Below are 21031 nucleotides of genomic sequence, written 5' to 3'. Positions count from 1 at the left end.
TCCAATCAGTTTGGATGCATCTTTCTTTAAATTTGCAGACAAAATGTTTCTGTAGATTTCTGAGTTCATAATGAGCCCGTCCCAGAAGAAGCAACGCAAGCCCAGGTTTCACAGATGAGCTTGAACGTGATGTCATGACATCAATGTTGAATGTCATAAGCAGATCCTTTCTCTCTCCAAACTTTACCCTTTCCATCACTTTGGTAAAGGTTTATCTTTGTTTCGTCAGTCCATAAAACTTTGTCACAAAATTTTGTATGTACTTTTTGCTAATGAGTGGTTTGCATCTTTTGGTGTAGCCTCTGTACTTTTGCTCATGTTGTTTTAGGGTCTTCCTTTAGAGCTCTCTTCCTGTGGTCAACTGCTGTTGTTTTCCTTGGTCTACCCATTCAACGTCTGTTACCAGTGCTTTCTTTCTTCTTCGGGACATTCTAAATGGTTGTACTGGCTATGGCCAATGTCTGTGCAATGGCTCTGATTGATCTTCCATCTTCTCTTAGCTTCACAACTGCTTTTTCCCCACAATACCACAAAGCGCTCCACCTGGGAGTGGATATCATGATATGATTATGACGGACAATCCAAGCGAGTAAAAGGTGCAAGGAGTACAAGGAGAGCACTTCATAAGCAGGCTACCAACCCATCTTTTATTAATGTCACTCCCTGGGAAGTCTCAGGTTTCCCCCCCCCTCTCTCAGTCAGAATGGCTAATGAAGTTGTCGACGGGGCTTGGTGAATCCATCCCTTTAATGCCCGACATATTTTATGATAATGAAAGGTATTCAAAGAATGATTACGATAAAGGCACCCCCCCCTACCCCCCGCTTTTTCATCCTTTTTCTTGCCCAATGATGCTTTCGCACAGCTGTGCAGCGGCAGCAGCAGCAGAAGGTGCCAAGTGAAAAGGATCCCTGCCAAAAAGTAAAGAAAGGTTCCAAAAAGTGAGTGGTTGGTACATCATTAGACTGTGTGACCGACTATAATAATACAAGGGATTCTTGAATGTCACCATTTGATCCTATTCTGTCTGCATTTGCTCCATAGCATGAATCCCCCTTTAACAATGGTGACCTTTACAGTCAGACAACAGTAACTGAATACTTTAGCTTACATTACATGCACAATAGTAGTGGGATAACAGGCATGCTGGAGCCTATCCCAGCTGTCTTCGGGCAAGAGGCGGGGTACACCCTGGACTGATCGCCAGCCAATCACAGGGCACATATAGACAAACAACCATTCACACTCACATTCATACCTATGGAGTCGCCAATTAACCTAGCATGTTTTTGGAATGTGGGTGGAGAAAACAATACAAACTCCACACAGAGATGCCTGAGCAGGGAATCAAACCAAGGTCTGACGTGTAAACAGTTTTTGTTAAATGAATTAAGAGTGAAATACTCGCTTATGTTGTAGTTATGAGTTAATTCTTTCTGCAGCATTAAATACGCATCCGCACTAGAGCTCATTGGACATATGTGTCAATGTTTATGTTTCGACCTACTAGTTCTTAGTTCTTGTCATTTCTCCATAATTGTCTCCCAATTTATATCCAAATAATACTGTATAAAATGCATTTCTACAAAGAAAGGTAAAGGTTTGCACTTGCTGCAAGGCTCTGAGACCATGCCCGACATGCATTCTTTGTCGTCATTTGTTTTTCTTTCAACCCAGTCAGCCCACTCCCCTGATGTATCCCATGATCTTAATTAAAATGCATGTCCTGAGACTTTAGTCCATATGGTTTCCCTCCTGCTATCGGTTTCATATTTAGCAGATCAAACATCCAATGAGACGTGAGGAGCATCAAAGTAACAAAGTGTTGCATTGTACTGTAAGCGCAAACAAAAGTTCCCCTCGAGCTGAAGGAAGCAGGTGAAAAAATAGAAGTGTATTGACCTTTAACCTCGGGTGCACACTTGTTGACTGATGTTTCACACTAAGGTCGCCTGATCTGTCTCTGTGTGTGTTGTCCCCAGGGGACACCAACCCTACTCCCCCCCCTTCATCTGTTCTTTGAAGCGGCAGTGTTTTTATGAAGAGTCCGCTGTCAAGGTTCCTGTCTTCTCTGACCTCTTGCCTCCTTCTGAAGAGAGGCCCAACACAAACACCTTTCTCCCATTAAGGCGAGGCTGCAGGGTAGCATCATCATCAATTGAAGAACAAAGAATGGCACTCGGCAGACGTCTGCCCAGGCCCCCAAAATTCCAACTGATGATTTTTTTCATTAACATTCATGCATATTGGAAATTACATTTGAGGGAAAATATCCAAAAATGTCTTGTGATCCCTCAATTCTTCCTTGGAAGATGCACCATCCCTCTACAAAATTTCACTGACATTGGTTTACCCCTAAACTTACACATGTGGCAAATAATTAGACTGAATACTTTCAGTCACTGTTTCATACAGTATATTGCATTTTTTTTCCATATAATATAAATCACAAGAATCATGTATGTGGTATACAAGGAAATCACATCTCAACATACCATAGTACATGTTTCATATCATTTTTAAAGTTAACATAGCTATTATGATAAATATTACTATCTTAAAAATCATATGAAACATGTATGAAAAATATGTTGACGTGATTTCCTTATATACCGCATAGTTTTAAGGATTTTTATGTACTGTCTTGTATGAAAAAAATGCAATAGTGGCCACTTTCAAGAGTAGCTCATATAAGCCTTATATGATGCACAATATATGAAACAAACTGCACCAAAGAAGAGCAAGAATTACAAGTTGCTGAAATGCCAAACTGGTCAGGGAGGGAAAATGTAGTGAAAAATGTTGGCACGAGACGTAATATGATGTAATTGTCAAGTGACAATGAATTTCTTCATTTGCACTTTTATCCTACGATTAACTGAAAATAAATGTCTTAATTCTGAATATTTATTCAGATCTGCACCAAATTTAACAAGTTTGTCGTTTAACTGATGTGCTACCCAAAAAGTGGGGTATAAGCATAAATAATGACATGTGATTGATTCCTCGATCTGCACCGTTATCCTGATCCACATTAAAATTATACGGCTAGTTGTATCCAAACTTAAAAAAAGAGACAATTTTAGGTTCATGTTGAGATCTCAAGTATTGTTACTAAGACACTAATATTAATTGTGATGCAAATAAATTGTGACCGGTAGGAAGAGTACAACGTTTCCCTATGATCGTCAGTGGGAGTGAATCAATACTTCACATTGAGCGCGATAAAGAGGAACAGTTGAGGTAAAAGGTCAATCCAAATAACCGACATGAAGAAATCTTTCTCGTCCACACGTGCCTGGTGTTGTGTCCAGCTGAGACAACACCGTGTGGAGGACGATGAGTTCCACATGGTCTTCAAACAGGGAAACAACAACAACAACGACGACGACGACACAGCGGCGGAGACGATCAAGTGCTCCACTCACACCTGCGCCTGATACAAGACGTGAAATCTAATTAGGAGACATCAGATGTGAGGGTGTCCTCCAATAACTACAAAAAAGGCAGCCGCTTTGTGCCGTATCAGTGAAGGAAATGTAGAGTGTTTGATGGTGGCAGTGGGCAAACCCTCAGGGCGTGTGACGTTTGCGCTGGTCCAGTTTGCGACGCAGCATGTTGTAGTTGTCTCTCGTCCCTGGGGCTTGGGGGTCCAACTTAAGAGACAGCTCGTAGTGCTTCTGTGCCAGCTCCAGCTTCCCCCAGCGATGGTACAGCACGGCTTGAAGAGACATGTTTTGTGTATTTAGCATGTTTAGGAAATGTTAGGAGGAAATTCAACAAAATGTGGGGCTGCATCGTTTTTGAAAGCCCAACACCTCTGAGATTGTATAGTTTTTAATCATACCACACATTGTGGGAAGAAAAAAAAATGCCAATGTCATGCTAACATGCTTTTTCTTTGGCTTTTTAAGGTCACTTGTTGCTTTCTTTACTGAAGCTGTCAAAGAAAGCAAGATGTAAATTACACTGGAACATTAACATACAAATAACGGTGTTTCACTTATTTTTAAAATGTCACAAACAAATGTTACTAAAAACTTTAAATAAAAAAGAAAATCAGTTGTAATGTACGCTGCTGCACACACAGCTACTGTATTTACGGAATAAAATCCTGCTCATTTTTTGTGAGAACAATGTCAAAAGAACCTAAGTCACCTAAATTGCCATGGCAACCAGCCGCGTTTGGGTTGATCTGGAGTGCTTGGAGGAAGAAGCTCTCTGATTCCTGAGGCGAAAAAAAAAAAAGGAAAATAGAAATGTGGATATTATTCATGTTTTTCAAGATCAAAGTCAACATGCAAAATAGGCTGAACTGACCTTGTACTTCTCTAACTTCCCCAGGACGTTGGCCAGCGAGAACATTATGGTGTGGTCTTTCGGGAGGAGCTTCAGAGCCTCTCGGCCAATCAGCTCTGCCTGACCCAAGTTACCTGGAAGAGACAGATGGAGCTTATGTATATATTTGATGATGTACCTTAGGTTGAGCTAACTGCTTATGTTATGCATATCAAAATACAAATGTTTGGTAATTGTAATTCATTCATTCATTCATTTTCTACCGCTTATCCTCACAAGGGTTGCGGGGGTGCTGGAGCCTATCCCAGCTGTCTTCGGGCGAGAGGCGGGGTTCACCCTGGACTGGTCGCCATCCAATCACAGGGCACATATAGACAAACAACCATTCACACTCACATTCATACCTATGGACAATTTGGAGTCACCAATTAACCTAGCATGTTTTTTTTTGGAATGTGGGAAGAAACCGGAGTACCGGGAGAAAACCCCCGCATGCACGGGGAGAACATGCAAACTCCAAAGAGAGATGGGTGGGATCGAACCCGGGTCTCCTAGGTGTGAGGTCTGCGCGCTAACCACACGACGGCCGTGCAGCCCCGTAATTGTAATTTAGAACATTTATTTTGCACTAAAAAACCTTATAACTAGAAATATATGCTTATAGATGACCCCACATGGCTTGCTGTGTTTATGATATACACTATCATGAATGGTAAATTTAAAGAAAGAGGCATAGAATGTTCGCAACCCTAGTGAGGATAAGTGGCACAAAAAATGGCTGGATGGAGGCAGAGAATGTCCCAATTTAAGATGCAGGAAAATGCTCGTAAACACTCTTTACTGTCTGCTTTTATTTCCTGGCCACATTTGGGATTGAGCTTGGCCTTCTGCTCACACGCACGAGTGATTTGGTCCCTAATTAGGGTTGAACACAAGGCCCGACTGGGTTATTGATCTCTGTCACCGACCCGTCTGGTGTCTGGCCAAAAAAAAAAATGGAGTGAGACAAACAGGCAGATATGCAGTCAGCCCTTAGTCATAGCTAGCTTGTCTTTTTATTCAGGAAACCATCCACAAAGGAAGAGAATATTCCCACTTTCCACATGAAAGTGACACCCGTTGTTCTTCCTTTCTCTTTTTGTGTTTGTTTGCTGGTGAGCAGGGGAGAAGACTATGATTATTTCAGTCACATTTGTGGACTGGAGGGAGGAGGGTGGGGGACTGTTCTGGCTGTGCTCGCCCACGTTTGATCAGTAGACATACAGAGCCCCTGATTGGACGGCTGTGGCGCCCTCCTGGGAGACTCCGCCCCCCCACGGGAGCACCTCCCCGACAAAACGGCTGGAGCGTTCGAATATCAGAGCATTCTCCACACGGCGGGGAGGTGCGCCTTCAAAAAAAACCCAAAAAAACTCACAAGACAAAGCCTTAATACATAAATTTCAAGCATTGCTGGTTCCCGCTCTTCCGGTCTAATCATGTTGGGCCCGTTTGATCCGCTTTCAAAAGACACAAAGGTTATTGGCCGGTACTGCTGGGACACACTGAACTAAGGACCATTTCAAAGTAAACTGGCACAGGAAATGTATTCACAAAAGAAAACCAAAATGATCAATGTAAACTTAAAGCTCCCTTGTCTGTGGCTGAGTGACAGATACACTACCAGTCAAAAGTTTGGACACACTTTTGCATTCAACGGCATGAAGAAACATCCAAATGTATATAGTATGTTACTGAACAGTTGGCAAGCTGTGCCATATGCATTTTTGGTGTCCGCCACAAGCGTTATCTGCGTCCCACATTGTCCCCCTGTCCCACACCTGGTGAGTTTGGATCTGGTCACCCTATGTGTAACCAGTCTTACATTGACTAATCCATCACTTTTGGTGTCATTATCAAACTATACCTCTAACAGCTACATCAGTTATTATTAATGTATTACCATAATTAATATGTTGAACGTTGAACAAATATATGGCAACTGATGCAAAATAGATGAGTTGCAGGATAGAATAAGCTTTACTTCTTCCTACTCCTTTTTGGACATGCGGGATTGTGAATTGTGTTATGTGATTGTGTGCATGTTCTTGATGCATTAAACCATTATCATTACCAGTATATTGTGTGTGTGTGTGTGTGTGTGTGTATGAACTGTATGTTTATATATACACTGCATACGTACATACCAATATTATCTAGTAGTATGACCATGTTGTTCCACGCTAGGCTGTGATCAGGTTTAAGCACTGTAGCATTCCTCCATGCGTTGAGAGCATCCACGTGTCTTTGCTGGTCTGCATACTGGAGAGTATCAGGACAGATGTCAGTGTATTTTGTGTATGTGTAAGACTATTCTTAAAATATTTAACGTCTCACCAGGCGTCCCAGATTGTAGTAACAGTCCGGGTACTTCTTCCGGAAGCGGATGGCATTCCAGTAGCTCTTCTCTGCTTGTTCAAACTTGCTCAAGCTGTTTTGCACGATGCCCAGATTCATCCAGGCGGCAGCGAAATCCGGTCTTATTAAAAAAAGCATCGTCAAGAGTTGGCACCAAGCAGGGGTTTTGTGATGTGACTGACAACCTACTGTATGGAAACGGCTTTAGATAGCAGCTGCTCGGCCTCTGTCAGCTCGTTCCTTTCCTTTAGGATGTTGCCCAGGTTGTTCATGGCATGCACATAGGCGGGGTGAAGCCTACAAGACGAAGGAGGATGCTGACCATGCTCATCTGCATCTACGTACATTACATGCCAACAACAACAACCTGACGGCCTCTCTGTAGTAGCTAATGGCAGCTGTGGTGTTTCCTCTGTCGGCCAGGTTCTTCCCCACATTGTAATGGACCTGAGCAATTAGCAGATGAGGAGGCAAGAGTGGGCTTTTAATATTTTGAACTTTTCTATTTTTTTTACCTTGGCGTTAAGGGGGCAGATGGCTAGCGCACTGGTGAAGAGACTTTGCTCGGACCGCCACTGGTGACTGCGGAGAGCGCAGCGAGCTACAAAAGTGAACAACACCACCACCATGGCGAGACACAGCAGCTTCTGTGGGGAGGAGGGCAGAAAAAGCACTTTAAACATACTAATTAATAAATATGAGTATACCCCCACATCTTAGAAACTAACAACAGGCATGATTAATCAACAATCATGCATAATCTATATCAACATGGTGATGTTTAGTCTGTACGCCTTAACACATGTGGACCTAATAGTCACTTGTGACTACATGGAAGCAACAAGCATGGGGTTTAATTAATGGCAACAAAATGACATTTGCTGCCTAAACATGCTTCAGTAGTAAGCTTGTACAAAGAGAGGGAAAGTTTTGTGTGAGACCATTTTGAACTAAAGACCTGAAATTACAGTAAATACCGTGGGGATCCCTATACATTCAATATTTAGTGTTCACGTGAACAGTGTTCTGTGGATTTTTGGTTGTTTTATTTCCCCCTGAAAATAGTAATTTTTTTTCCACAGAAAACAAATCTCGATAATAACAATCTTGACAATAAAGCATATAATGTATAGCATATACACAAGCTGACATTTTTTTTTACAAGTTTATGTCTGTATCCTTCATTCAAGTTTTTTTCTTCTGGCATTGAAATTGCACTTCTATGGGGGTCCTTGAACACGCCATAGTTGCTATCAGACGCACTAGCCCATGACTCTAGCACTCTGTTTGATTATCATTCATTAGTAGTGAGTACCTATACATTTTATAATTTAAGATGAGTTGACTAAGTGTGTAAAGCGTATGTAGTGCTTAAAAGTCTTGACTGTACATTTAGCATATTGCATATATTTATATATAGTATATTTTTTATATATATTTAGCATATAGTTTGATGGCCCATTAATGGCAAATGAAGAATGAGAGTATATTGGAGCTGAATGTAATGTAATAATTCCTTATCACTTTTATTGCAAATGTTGATCGGAAATCACAGGGCACCCGTCAATGTCAAGCCAGTAGGAGGATTTCGACGGATAGAAGTGGGCCATGTGTTAAAGCGGAAGTGCACTTTTTGGAGGAGGAATTTTGCCCATCATTCACAATCCTTACGTGAAACATGAACGTTAGAATGTATGAATGTTAGAGTAATAATATGGGTTTTCCTGTCAAATTGTATGATACAAAATCAGAGAAATCAAAACTGAAACTAGTGATATGCAAAACAAGTAAATGGAGAGCCGTGAAGCGTACAAGCGTATTGAAGAGTCAAATGTGTGCCGTGTACAAAACATGCGTACATGTTGACAGGTCTGTAATGGTGTAAAACGGATGAAGACCTTGTACTTGGACCAGCGGCGGCAGCAGTGTCCCAAGGCACAGGCCAGCAGGAGGCAGTAACCAGACGAGGGCAGGTAGAGCACTCGCTCGGCAATGACGAAGCCCACCCGGAAGAAAATGTTGCAGGCCGGCAAAAAGGGGACCACCAGTAGCACTAGGGACAAACTCAGGGTCCTTGTCAGGAGAGAGAAGAGACAGAGTCTTAGGGTAAATGATTGGTTTGATATTGCTTACAAACACAAATGGACTTTAAATCGGATACGATTATAATTTTGTGTTCAATAGAAAGGTTGATTATGTATTATTAATTTAAAAAAACATTTGTATAATAATTTTAGAAGTTATATTCCTTTCAGACAAAAAATTAAATAAATACTAAAAACAAGGGTATTGTTTTGCCATTTTGCGCCAAATTGTAACTATAATATTGTATAATTTAATAAATAATTAATAAAATCTATTTGTAATAACTATTATATTTATTAAATTTTGGCACCTTAGGAGGTTGTTGTACGCACACAAACCTGTGAACGTTGAAAAAAAAAAAGGCTACAACAAAACAACTTCAATTCTTCACATTAATCAATCTAACGTAAGGAAGTTTGTTGGTCACACTGTGTTCCCAATCTTCCAGACATGCAGCCAGAAGCAGTTCTGCTCGCTTACCTCCTCTGCTGCACGTCGGGCGAGAACAAGGCTTGGCCTACCAAGCCTATCAGGATGCACCAGAGCAGCAGTGGCCACACCACTCTCCAATCGGCGGTGGCCTTAATGAGCGGCACACAGCCCATGGACCAATCGAAGCACAGCCACCAGGGACACAGCAGCAACCAGCCATTCAGGCTGTAGTAGTAATTATAGTTGACCACCTGTCAATCACACACAGGGTGGTAAGAATGGGGAGAGGATGACATGTGATTAGATGGTCATTATGTTTCAAGCAACATGGTTTGTTATTTTATTCACAATTTAATAGCGGCGGAGAAAGACGAGAGGGAGTGATACATGGGAGCCCCACCTATCATGACACCACCGAAGCTCAGAGCCCCAGGGTAAAAGAATATGGATTTCTGACCCTCAAGATGCCAAGTTTAGACCCCCCCCCCATATATTCCATCACATCATCTCTGTCATGCCCCCCCATCAACTAAAGACACCAGCCACGGGTATCAGGCACCACACCTGCAGGGGGGGCCGGCATTCCAAGGCCACTATATGGGACAGGCAGCAGGGAGGAATAGCCAGAGAAAAGGAGGTGAAGGAAGGGGAGATAGGAAGCACGAGGAGGGGTATGGGCACATATGTTAGGGGTACCCAACCCCCACCTGGCCCATAACTATAACCACAAAAATAAACAATGTTAAAGTATCTGTGGACTCCGTCAGCTGCATCGATGATGTCGCACTATAAAATGGCCACGTAAACTTTTGTGTCCTGATATTTTAAGACAATAAAAAAGTCCTCTCGGGCTCTATAGCACTAACTCTGAGAAACATGCTCTCCGCAAACGAGGCAGGGTTGTCCACTTCAGTAAACGCTGGTGGCCCAGTTCCCATGATCCTCCAGCGGGTGTAGAGCATGAGGACGCCGCTCAGAGCCACCAGGGCCAATCGCGTCAGCAGGCCGGTCCGCATCATCTCACGTGCCTGTCACACAACATTACATACATGATATACAGTACATACATTTACGTACATTCATATAAATCCTGCCTGTCTGCCTCTAATTAGTGTGGCTTTGCATATGCAATGTATGTCATGTGACATCAATCATACGGGGGGAGAGCATCATTTATGACAAGAGGGAGGATGGTGGGGCGAAAGGCGTACGTACTGTAACTCACATTAAGAGGGGTCTTCCTGAGGAGTAGCCTCTGGCTCAGTTCATACACGTCAACATTACAGATGACGAGGACGTCAAAAGCTGCGTTTACGCCCTGAAGGAAAACAAGAGCATAAGAATCATATGGGTCAGCAGCAACAGAAAGCATGAGCTCATGTCACAGTATTAAAGCACCACTACAGAAAGGGGAAATAAAAAGGAAACATGGAGATTGTCTTTACCCAAGCAGCTAAAACCTCTTGAAAGGCTTTCTCCAAGATTTGGGGAGTATGAATAATTATGCTTTCGGTCAAATAATTCGGCCTGATTATGAGCACCAAAAATGAGAAAACGCTCCCATCTCGTTATGAAGGAAAACCCTCCTACTTGACCAGCACCTAGCTAGATGAGCCCGGCCCCTGGACGAGAGGCAGCCACCCTGGACTGGTCGGCCAGCCAATCACAGGGCACATATAGACAAACAACCATTCACACTCACATTCATACCTATGGTCAATTTGGAGTCACCAATTAACATCTTTTTAAAATGTGTTGGATCCCGAATAACCTCCAAATGCGCAAATCACATTATCTGACACTTTAGCATCGTTTAACACGTGCATACAACATTCTACATTTACAAGTCAGAAAAGGTATAACAGGTCCCATTTAACTGTCCAACTTATTTTATAGCAGGTTTGCTTTTACATTTTTCTTAAGCTGCTGCACCAGCCATTACTTACATCTCAATCCCAAAAGCATACTTTACAAAACCACTGGTCTAACCCAAACCCTTGATTAATAATTTGAGGTTTGTCCAATACTTTTTTTTTCATTTATTGTACTTGAAATGTGTGGGTGGAGTCTCATCCATCTACTAGAGAAAAAAAAACAAAGCTGTGAACTGTTATGATGACCTGTAGTAAAACATATGCCTAATTATCATGCACGGACTTGCGTGCATCAAAGCAGATTTCCTACCAAGACGGTGATGCCTTGCTCTTTACAAAGCATGGCAGCAGCACAAAGCGAGAGGCTGATCACAATCCACCGTGTGGAGAAGCCGCCATCTTTGTCCACACCTGAACGCAGAAAACATAAACAGGGGAGAAGAGGTGTGATTGGTCAGATGGACGCATGATGTCAAGAGTGTCTATCACTCACCTGTGCTGAAGGCTTTGCAGTAGGTAAGGAAGGAAAGCTGAAAAAACAGCGCGCACAGCAGATCTGCTCGACCCACAATACCCGCCACCTATATGGGACAATGCAAAAGATTTGGTGCCATTTCTGTGCTGATCCATGAAATTATTATTATAACACTAGTAGGCTTCATTGATGTACTGCATTTATATAACAATATATATTCACTGACTATAAAAAATATAGAAATCCTGTCTGCAGTAGTTACTCATTATTTTATCTTTCAGAAAACAAAACAGCAGCAAAAGTCTTGTAAACCTGTTTTTCCATACTTTGATTTTGAGCATCAAATCAAATTCCATACTTTTCATAATTACATAAGAACTGTGTATGGACAACATGTCAAAATCTTGGTGAATATTCAGATAAAGAATCAAAATGCAGGATTCCACTGTTTATTTTTTTACTATTTAAATTATTGTAGGTTTTATAGGTGACTTCCATGCACATTTCTTGTTTTGTTGCAACCGGAGGACTACTTCGAAGAGGAAAGACTCTCATTAATCCCTCCTCGTTGTGTGTGACTCAACGGTGTGTGTGGGTACAATATGTTTTCACATCCTGGGGGTTGCCTTGCTTTGATACGTACAGCAGGTCCACGCCAACAGCCACCCCGTCCTTGCTCTGCATGATTAAAGAGAAAAGGCAGAGGAAGCCAGCGCCTTCCAGCCACGCTTCGAGCAAACACACACACGTACGCACTCGCGGGTCAATAAGCTTCCCAACGCAGCTAATAGCGAGGTGGAACGGCCACACGCACCTTGGTCCTGGCGCTCCCAGCTGAGAATGCCTTTTTTCTTCTTGGCATGGAACCACTGCACGTTTAGTATGGCGACGCTCAGGATGACACAGAGACAAAACGCAGCCGCCACCACATGCCATTGCAGGGGCATCTATGTCTTAGTTAGCTGCTGGATTCCAACATTGCCCAGCCTCACCAAAAATAAAAATCTAACATGCTACAAAGTCTCCAAAGGCAACGGTCTCATGGACAAGTTCAAAGCACAGGACAGGAGCTTGCTTAACTGGCATCAATTGAGCTGCTAGGTCCAGGTTTGTTTAAAGTACAACTTTGTGTCAGTGCAAAGGATTAAATTTTTTGCCCAAATTGCACATTTTGCAGACCTTAGCATAAGCACACGTATGGGTGGCCAATCAAGACATGCTGTATAATCAAAGTGATCACTCTTCCTACCAGTTATTAATGAAAACAGCCACCTCACCTAATAAAGTAAAACGCACACATACAAGCACCCAGCCATATATTATCTGCATGCAGTGTAATCTTACACTTTCCGTATGGACCGGGTGTGCAGCGAAGAGAAGTGCAGCCAGCAGGGAGGTCTTGGGAGCACGATTTGGGATGCAACCACGCTCATCGTAAGCCATTCCGCCTATCAGCAGGGCAAACACCTCCACCATGACAACAGATATGACAGCATGAAGGAGGATGTTCAGTACATGGAAGCCAACAGGGTGCAGGCCGCCCGCTAATATGTAGTTCAACCTGTAACAGCACCAGAAGTGTGATGGTGATTTTTATATTTATGCATATGGATTTTGATCTTTAAACAACAACAATAGCTGTTGCATGTGGAAGTGCCATTATTGTGCCAAATGAGTCCTAACCTAAACGTAAAGACAGTGAGCGGTCTGTAGGATTTGTGACTGGAGTTGCTGCTCAGGTTGCTTCCCCAGAAGTCATTGCTCCAAATGTTGTTCCATGGCGTGGTTGCTCTCAAATCCTGCAACACAAAAACACCTTGATAATTTTCAAGATTTTACTTTATAAATCACTAGTAATTTCAGTTAAATATATCATGTAGCAGAAGAACACATTGATAGATGAGAAATGAAATGAGGTTTATCGGATTTACAGAACGTGTACAATAATGTGTTAAACAAAAGTAGGCATACATTTTGAAAAAAAATGACATCAACATTTAGTAGCTCCTCCTTTTGCAGAAATAAATTCTTCCTATAGCTTCCAATGAGTGTCTGGATTCTAGTTGAAGGTATTTGTGACCATTCTTCTTTCCAAAACATCTCCAGTTGAGTCAGGTTTGATGCTTTCCAAGCATGGACAGTCCATTTTAAACCACATCACATAGTTTCAATAAAATTCAGGTCTAGAGACTAATATGGCAATTCCAGAACGTTGTACTTGTTCCTCTGCATTAATGCATTGGTAGAATTTGAGCAGTGTTTAGGGTTATTGTGTTGTTGGAAGTATCCAACTTCAACTTTGTCACAGATTCTAGAGCAGTGTTGGCAAGAATCTGCTGATACTGACTGGAATGCATGCAGCCTTCAATTGTATGTCTTGGAATGCTGTGTTCTTCATCCACCATGCATATGGTGTCCAAATAATATGTCCAAATAACTCAATTTTAGTTTCATCAGTCCACAGTAACTTTTTCCAAAATGAAGCTGGATTGTCCAAATTTGCTCTGTTTGTGGCATGTACACAGAAAAGACTTCTTGCGCATGACTTTCCTGTACAGCATCCCCTTGGCAAAGTGCACTGAATAGTTGAACGATGCACAGTGACACCATCTGCACCAAGATAATGTTGTAGGAGCTGGTTTGTGGGTTGAGTTTCACTGTTCTCACCATCCTTGGCCTCTGCTTATCTGAGATTTTATTTTTTACTATTACAATTATACTTTATGCTTAATTAATTCTAACTTATTATTAGTTTCAGTTTCATATCATCTTTATATTGTGTTCAAAATGTACACAAACGACAAACCTTTACTTTACAAAAACAGGGGACTTTTGTCAAGGCTGGAGAACCAATTAGAGAAAAAAGGGATTAAGTTTATAAACCGAGGTACCACTGTACTGCAGACATGCTCTGCTCTGTGAGCATTATTACCTTGTTGTTGATGATGGCTTCTGAATCGTCAAACACAAACTCCCCATCGTAACTGTTAATGAAGCACAGAAGTGCCACCATCCCCACGGTGATTTTAGCCTGGACCGGACCCAGCCTGGGGAGGGGGACATCCTTATCCCAGCTAACCTCAGACAATTCCATGGTGCAATAGGACGCAGTTGACTCCTTAACATCGTCCAGGTCCCTGAGAAAAAGAGGGACGTACGATGGCATATACAGGCAACAAAAGCTACTAGCTAAAAATGGACATACACATGTGTGCACTGACCGGTGGATTCTTACCAGTCTGTGTGTCGCTTCTGACAGGTTCTTGTGTTAGCTTCTTTGGTAGCAAGCTACAAGCCAAATACACACACAAACACAAATGCTAAAACCGGCTTTGTACAAAGGGTGACATAATTAAGTTAAATGATAAATTACTTACATGCTAGGAGCACCGTGCCATTTAGCATTAGCATGTTTCGGCGGAGGCTAAACGCCACACAATTATTTAAGCCGTTCCAACAGCCGGCGCACATTGAACAATCGATGATTCCGGGAACCTATAAAAATGTATTTCTTTCCATGAAAATTAACAGTTCGAACAGCCAAAGGAAATCCCAACCGAGGTCGGATGTAAACAAATAACCACGCTCCAGCGTGAGCTACTTCCTGTATAAGCTGTGGTCACGTGTTGGTTTTGCACCAATAGTTGCCAAGGGTTGTTGTCAAGCCGCTGCCTTTCTCGCATTGAATAAGATGCTTAACGTACTGTCGAGTTTAATTAAAGAAATAAAAATTTTATTTTGCTGTCACTATTGGTAAAATAAAATAAAAATCACGACCATTAAGACAAAATAGTTAGTGATTTCATAAATTAAATTTTTGCATCCTTTGTAAAGGCAATTGTCTTAAAAACAATACATCAACTTGTTCAAAAACAAAAGCCAAGTTTGTTGGTTGTCAACTTTTAATCTCAACTTTCTTTTCTCCAGACACACTGGGATATCTTCCAAATATTATGGTATTATTAATAAAGTTGTTTGTTTCTTGAAAAATAATTATGTATTTGCAAAACAAACTTGTCCCAAAGCATTGACAAATATACTTCATAGTTTCCCCGTAGAGAACAAATCTAGTTGATTATGCACATGGATAAATACAGTAGTGTACAATATATATATTTGTCATCATCCCCCATGGGTGGTGATCTACTGGGTTTTGCTTCAAGTTCTATTCCTAACATCCTATTCTCCATGGACTGTAAAATAGCCTTTTTTCATTTTCTGTTCTTTTGCTATTTGAGTCACTCTGAACTACCGGTAGCACATCCAACTAAAATGCAAGTGGTACAGTCCTGTCTATACGCACCCTCCGCTTATACTCACGAAGGTCGCGGGGGTGCTGGAGCCTATTCCAGCTGTCTTCTGGCGAGAGGTGGTGTAAACCCTGGACTGGTTGCCAGCCAATCACAGGGCACATATAGACAAACAACCATTCACACTCACATTCATACCTATGGACAATTTGGAGTCACCAATTAACCTAGCATGTTTTTGGAATGTGGGAGGAAACCGGAGTACCTGGAGAAAACCCACGCATGCACAGGGAGAACATGCAAACTCCACGCAGAGATGGCCGAGGGTGGAATCGAACTCCGGTCTCCTAGCTGTGAGGCCTGCTTGCTAACCACTCAATCACGGTGCAGCCCGAGTTGAAATCCATCCATCCATTTTCTCTGCCTCTTCACTAGGGTCGTCAGGCATAAAAACAAAAATGAAGATGTCATTTTTAGAAAATTAGGTTGAGATTACAGTTGACTATATTATGGGAATAAAGTCATAATTGTCACGTTTTGGCATTAAGACAGGAGCGTAGTGCAAGTAAAAAGTCTTAATAGAGCCACAAGCAGTTTCAGGAAGTCGCCATAGCAGGAGCTTCCTTTCAAAGTGGCAAAAAAGGAAAAAATAGATAATATACTATAGGCAGCATCACATATTCTATGGAGACCTGCGTCCAAAGGAAAAAAAAAAAAAGACACTCACAATGAACCAGCAAGTGAGGAAGAACATCCACTCTCCTGAATAAGCCAACTCCAGTAATTACAAATCAGGACCAGTTGTGAATTGCAGCTTCCTTAGACTGAAAATAGCACAAAACAGGATGTTTGGACATACCTGTTCTGTTCAGTCATTGTGTCCTGTGTCAATCTATCATTTTCTCCCAGTCTAGGAGCTGCTGGTAGCTCTAGAGTTCTTTCTCTTTTTACAATTGCATGACCACTTAAAATATACATGCACTTATGCACTTCACTTCACTTTCTTAACTTATTTAGATTTTTGAATCCTCCAAAGCACCATGACAAAGACGAGTTGCCTGTCAAAACTTCTGTGAGGGTGAGCTTCTTAATGAGAAGTGAAAGGTAGCAGTAATTGTTGAGTTGCGACATGTGGAAGAGCAAAAATAAGATGGAGAATACCGGGCATTAATGAGGAAGGACACAGCAGGCAGGAGCAAAGAAACCATCATTGAAAGAACCAAGTTGGCCGCCACAGTCCACAGCATCCTGGTACAGATGGGCAAGAAGATGACATGTTGTTATAAGAATAATGAAGAATAAGTGCAAAGTAAGCATATTGTATTAAAAGTAAGCATTTGAGAACACAACAGAGTAAAATATTATTTTGCACAACTATGTTTTGATATGCTCATTAAAGTGATCATATGACATTTTTTCCCTCCCATTTATGGGGGGTAAAGAAATGATTCCTAAATTTTTTAAGGTTTTTTTTAACTCAGCAGTCGAGTTGTTTAAAATAAATAAAATAAAATATGACACAGATGCTGTCCATTGCCATTCTCACACAATGTAAATACAGTATTTGTCTGTCCAAATTTATCTGTCCATACATAATGTAACATGTTTGCTCATTTTTATACATATAGAATATCGTGTAAAAACATAAAACATAAACCATAGGAATCTGCCTGTCCAATCATATGCACACATTAAGTAAACAGCCGTTTATTTACATACCCACATAATGTGAAGAGTAGCTACAGGTAAGTAAGCTAAAATGACTGTACTGTAAATAGTCAGAGCTACTGTAATAATATGGCTTAACCATTTTTACATTCTAGCAAAATGTAATATTACCTCTTACCTGTGCAACATCTCACTGCTAGGAAAGAAGACCATTAACGTTTCACACAGTTTCTTCCTAAAAAAGCATCAAGAGAATCCATGAATTCTTAACATACAGTATATATGATATACTGTATGTTCTGTCAATGCTTACATGTGGTAAATAAGAGTCACTGTATTGAGGCCTTCTGCCATTTCTGCTGAAGGACTCTTTTGTTCTCTACGTGAGGCCGAAGGACAGCCAGGTGGAGGTGGTGATGCGCTCTGATAAAGGCTCTCACATCAAGACGAGCACCTGGGAGACCGCTGTCCAGCACGGGATTCACTTGGCGAGGCCCTCTGCGGGAAAGCCTCTGATCGGATCATATTTACATTTTGCTGTCATGGCATAGAGTGCACACATGTTATTTGCTGTAGACATCAATGTTCGTATAGCATAAGTGTTTCACAGCAGGGGACAAATTCTGTTCCTGCAGCAGGAAAACATGAGTGGCAAGTTGCAACAAATACATTAAAATGTACTAATATTGTAAGTAGAATGGACATGCACTGAGGTGATACAATCATACTGCAGGAATTATTAACAAACAACTTTAGGAACATATAAAAAAAAAGGCGTGTTTGATTTGCCCCCACCAACCCACCTACAGCACAGTACGGGTAATCTCACCTCATAGAATTTTTTTAAAAAATCTGTATCAGTTCATTTTTAATGTTATCGGATGATGTCATAATTCCTCAAATTGTCCCAATAATGACCAGTCTGATAATTATCTTATAGTCCTAATTAATTAATTACAAATTATTTATTATTATAATTTTTTATAATTGTTTAATAATTTTATTATTATTTTATTATTATTATTATATATTTTTTACATTTATTACAATATTTGTATAATTATTTGTATGTGTTAATATTGCTTTTTCTTGATAGTGTAATTGTTTGATTACAGGGAACCAATTTACCAATTTAACCAATTTAATTTAATAAACTCCCATTAAATAAAACATCTAATTTTGGTGCAGAACCACATAATACAGATTTTGGCTTTCCCCCCACTTTTCATAGATATAGTCCGCTTGCATTGGGCCAAGACAGGAAGTGACCATCTAAATTCAACAGATGGCGCTCGAGTTAATTAATTTGTGCAGTTAATGTGCTTTGCTGCTACCTACAGGACAGGCACACAACAATAATCAGGATCATCATAATTTCCTGAATCAGCCAGACACATTAATGGTTGTTTGGCCTTTAGGGAAGTCTAGATGTTCTTCACAAGAGCCAGAAGCATTTACGCCATCCCAAGATATTAAATCCTGTCCGATGCTGTCAACTTTACCCATCAACCTCCACAGGTGTCTTTAGCCCCGCCCCCTCTTCTAAAATGACAGCGATATCAAAACATATCACAGCTTCTGAGTGGAAGAGTGGCAGCACCCAGCCAGCCTCCTGCCCAGTGTGGGCCCCTGGGCGGGAAGATGGAATAGATATCAGGATTACCATATAAGCCAGGGAGGATGGCTTAACATTTTTTATGTTATTTTTAAACATTTTTGATGACCCCTGCCGAGCGACTACTTCCTTCTAAGGGGGTCAGGATAAAGAGTTAAAAAAAAACTAACAAAAAAAACAAGAGATATGTCAGACCTGGTCTGTGGTGTGATCCCTGCTGTTGCCTTCTCCCTGGTGATGCTCACAAAAGTGTTTGCGCCTTAAAACCTTCTTGTCACCATGAAACCCTCAGGCCTCAGTTTGATTGACACCTTGTCACATTATCTTATGAGGGAGCTGGTGGAAAGAGAGGGAGAGGAGTCAAGTAATACTGGGGAGTGCAGACACACACCCTAAGGAGCTTCCACCTCCACAGCAGCTGGGTCGTCAGTGCAGCTGTAAATTGTGTGTGTGTGTGTGTGTGTGTGGTGAGGTTCACTGAGAGGCACAGATTTAGCATATCATGTACAATGTATTTATTTTAGGCAGGAAGGTGTAAAGAACATTGTACACTGCTTCCTTTATGAGACAATCATCACTTCATATAGCTGCGGGTTACCCAATGGCTATTATTAAGGAGTGAGGAAGACACAAACGTAGTATAGCTATGTGAGCTATAGTGTTAGCAGTATTAGCATTATAGTGTTAGCATTTTACTCTCATGCCTTCACCATCCCCCCTAGGGGGACCTGCCCCACTATTAGAGAAGCACCGGGTTAACCTATCCAATGAAGAAAAACATAATCATCAAACTTTTTGCTTGGGATAGCTGGCAGAGCTCCAGGTTTTATTTTAAGATGTGTAGCGAAGCCTGATTAAAAAAAGTATATATTTTAACAAGGCGGTCCATTCGTAGACATGGAGCAGATCAGAGGCAGTATTGTGTTTAGAAGGAAGGAGGTTGTACTTCGGGCGGCATGGCGGTCGAGTGGTTAGCGCGCAGACCTCACAGCTAGGAGACCAGGGTTCAATTCCACCCTCGGCCATCTCTGTGTGGAGTTTGCATGTTCTCCCCGTGCATGCGTGGGTACTCCGGGTACTCCGGTTTCCTCCCACATTCCAAAAACATACTAGGTTAATTGTCCATAGGTGTCCATAGGTGTGCATGTGAGAGTGAATGGTTGTTTGTCTATATGTGCCCTGTGATTGGCTGACGACCAGTCCAGGGTGTACCCCGCCTCTCGCCCAATGACAGCTGGGATAGGCTCCAGGAAAAAGGGTGAGGAAAAAGAGGTAGAAAATGAATGAATGAATGAATGAGGTTGTACTTCATGACGTCATGAAAGTTGTGACTTTAAAAGCGCCTTTTTTCTCAGAAGTGGAAGAGATGACAGATTTTTGTCATGTTTGCTGTTCATTAACAAGCTCCAAGGATGCATATCATTGTTAGAACATCATTAAAAAGTTCTGAATTGCATAATTGAAGTGTAAAAATAAGATAATCAATGTAAATAAAAAAGTGTGCTACGATACAGGATACTTTGATTCTGATTTGAATGTCATTTTCTATATTTCTATGTCTATTATGTATATATTCTTTCTCGTGGCCATCTCTTGGACACAAAATTTCAAAGCTAAACACACCAAAATTCATCTTATAGTGCCTCTTCAACTATGATCTTATGAGGTATGCTGACATGATGCATAGATAGCTCCAATTTCGAGACTTATTCTGCACAAAACTTTGGTTGAATTCCAAATTATACAACAAAAGACAAGAGCTAGACATGTGTTCAGTTAAAAGTCCAGCATGGTGTAGTCCAACGTTACATCACTATGTGGTTCTGGTATTAAAAACTATGAAGGCACACAACAGTCAACTTTTGGGGGACGCATGCAAACACCTGTCAGACTGTTTTTAACACACTCGACATAACAGTTATCCATCATGAAATTT

At 41.3% G+C, this 21031-nt stretch overlaps 1 protein-coding gene and 1 long non-coding RNA gene across 4 annotated transcripts; both read right to left on the bottom strand.

Moving 5' to 3' along the window:
* Nucleotides 1–1652: 1652 nt before the first annotated feature.
* Nucleotides 1653–15231, bottom strand: tmtc4 (transmembrane O-mannosyltransferase targeting cadherins 4). 2 transcript variants are annotated; one of them, XM_058081207.2, is made up of 19 exons: nucleotides 14940–15231; nucleotides 14784–14850; nucleotides 14495–14699; nucleotides 13246–13361; nucleotides 12907–13123; nucleotides 11581–11668; nucleotides 11398–11498; nucleotides 10439–10531; nucleotides 10080–10241; nucleotides 9262–9464; nucleotides 8595–8769; nucleotides 7212–7343; nucleotides 7064–7143; nucleotides 6886–6993; nucleotides 6676–6817; nucleotides 6486–6600; nucleotides 4321–4433; nucleotides 4159–4228; nucleotides 1653–3721 (listed from the first exon to the last, which is right to left on the bottom strand). In XM_058081207.2, the coding sequence occupies exons 3-19, from the start codon at nucleotides 14654–14656 to the stop codon at nucleotides 3573–3575; spliced, it is 2226 nt and encodes a 741-aa protein (XP_057937190.2). In that variant the 5' UTR covers nucleotides 14657–14699; nucleotides 14784–14850; nucleotides 14940–15231; the 3' UTR covers nucleotides 1653–3572. The 2 variants fall into 2 exon arrangements, with proteins under 2 accessions (XP_057937190.2, XP_057937187.2); XM_058081204.2 differs by having other exon boundaries at nucleotides 14798–14850; nucleotides 14940–15230.
* Nucleotides 15232–16801: 1570 nt separating this feature from the next.
* LOC144901566 (uncharacterized) lies at nucleotides 16802–19430 on the bottom strand. Of its 2 annotated transcripts, none has more exons than XR_013629617.1 (4): nucleotides 19291–19430; nucleotides 17794–18017; nucleotides 17659–17715; nucleotides 16802–17060 (listed from the first exon to the last, which is right to left on the bottom strand). It is a non-coding gene; the product is annotated as an uncharacterized LOC144901566 (long non-coding RNA). The 2 variants fall into 2 exon arrangements; XR_013629618.1 differs by having other exon boundaries at nucleotides 17794–17992.
* Between the last annotated feature and the right edge of the window lie 1601 nt (nucleotides 19431–21031).

Source organism: Doryrhamphus excisus, linkage group LG12 (assembly GCF_037039965.1).
Source record: "Doryrhamphus excisus strain RoL-2023G ecotype Guam linkage group LG12, RoL_Dexc_Guam_v1.1, whole genome shotgun sequence".
Taxonomy (NCBI): Eukaryota; Metazoa; Chordata; class Actinopteri; order Syngnathiformes; family Syngnathidae; genus Doryrhamphus; species Doryrhamphus excisus.
This window is presented reverse-complemented; position numbering and strand designations above follow the sequence as displayed.

Bases quoted from the DNA above. Each gene is read 5' to 3' on its own strand.
- tmtc4 (XM_058081207.2), bottom strand. From the start codon at position 14,656: ATGGAATTGTCTGAGGTTAGCTGGGATAAGGATGTCCCCCTCCCCAGG. The intron at 10,242-10,438 runs GTGAGTTACAGT...GTTGTGTGACAG, and splicing joins TCAGGAAGACCCCTCTTAAT to GCACGTGAGATGATGCGGAC. The intron at 9,465-10,079 runs GTTAGTGCTATA...TGTGATTGACAG, and splicing joins CGGAGAGCATGTTTCTCAGA to GTGGTCAACTATAATTACTA.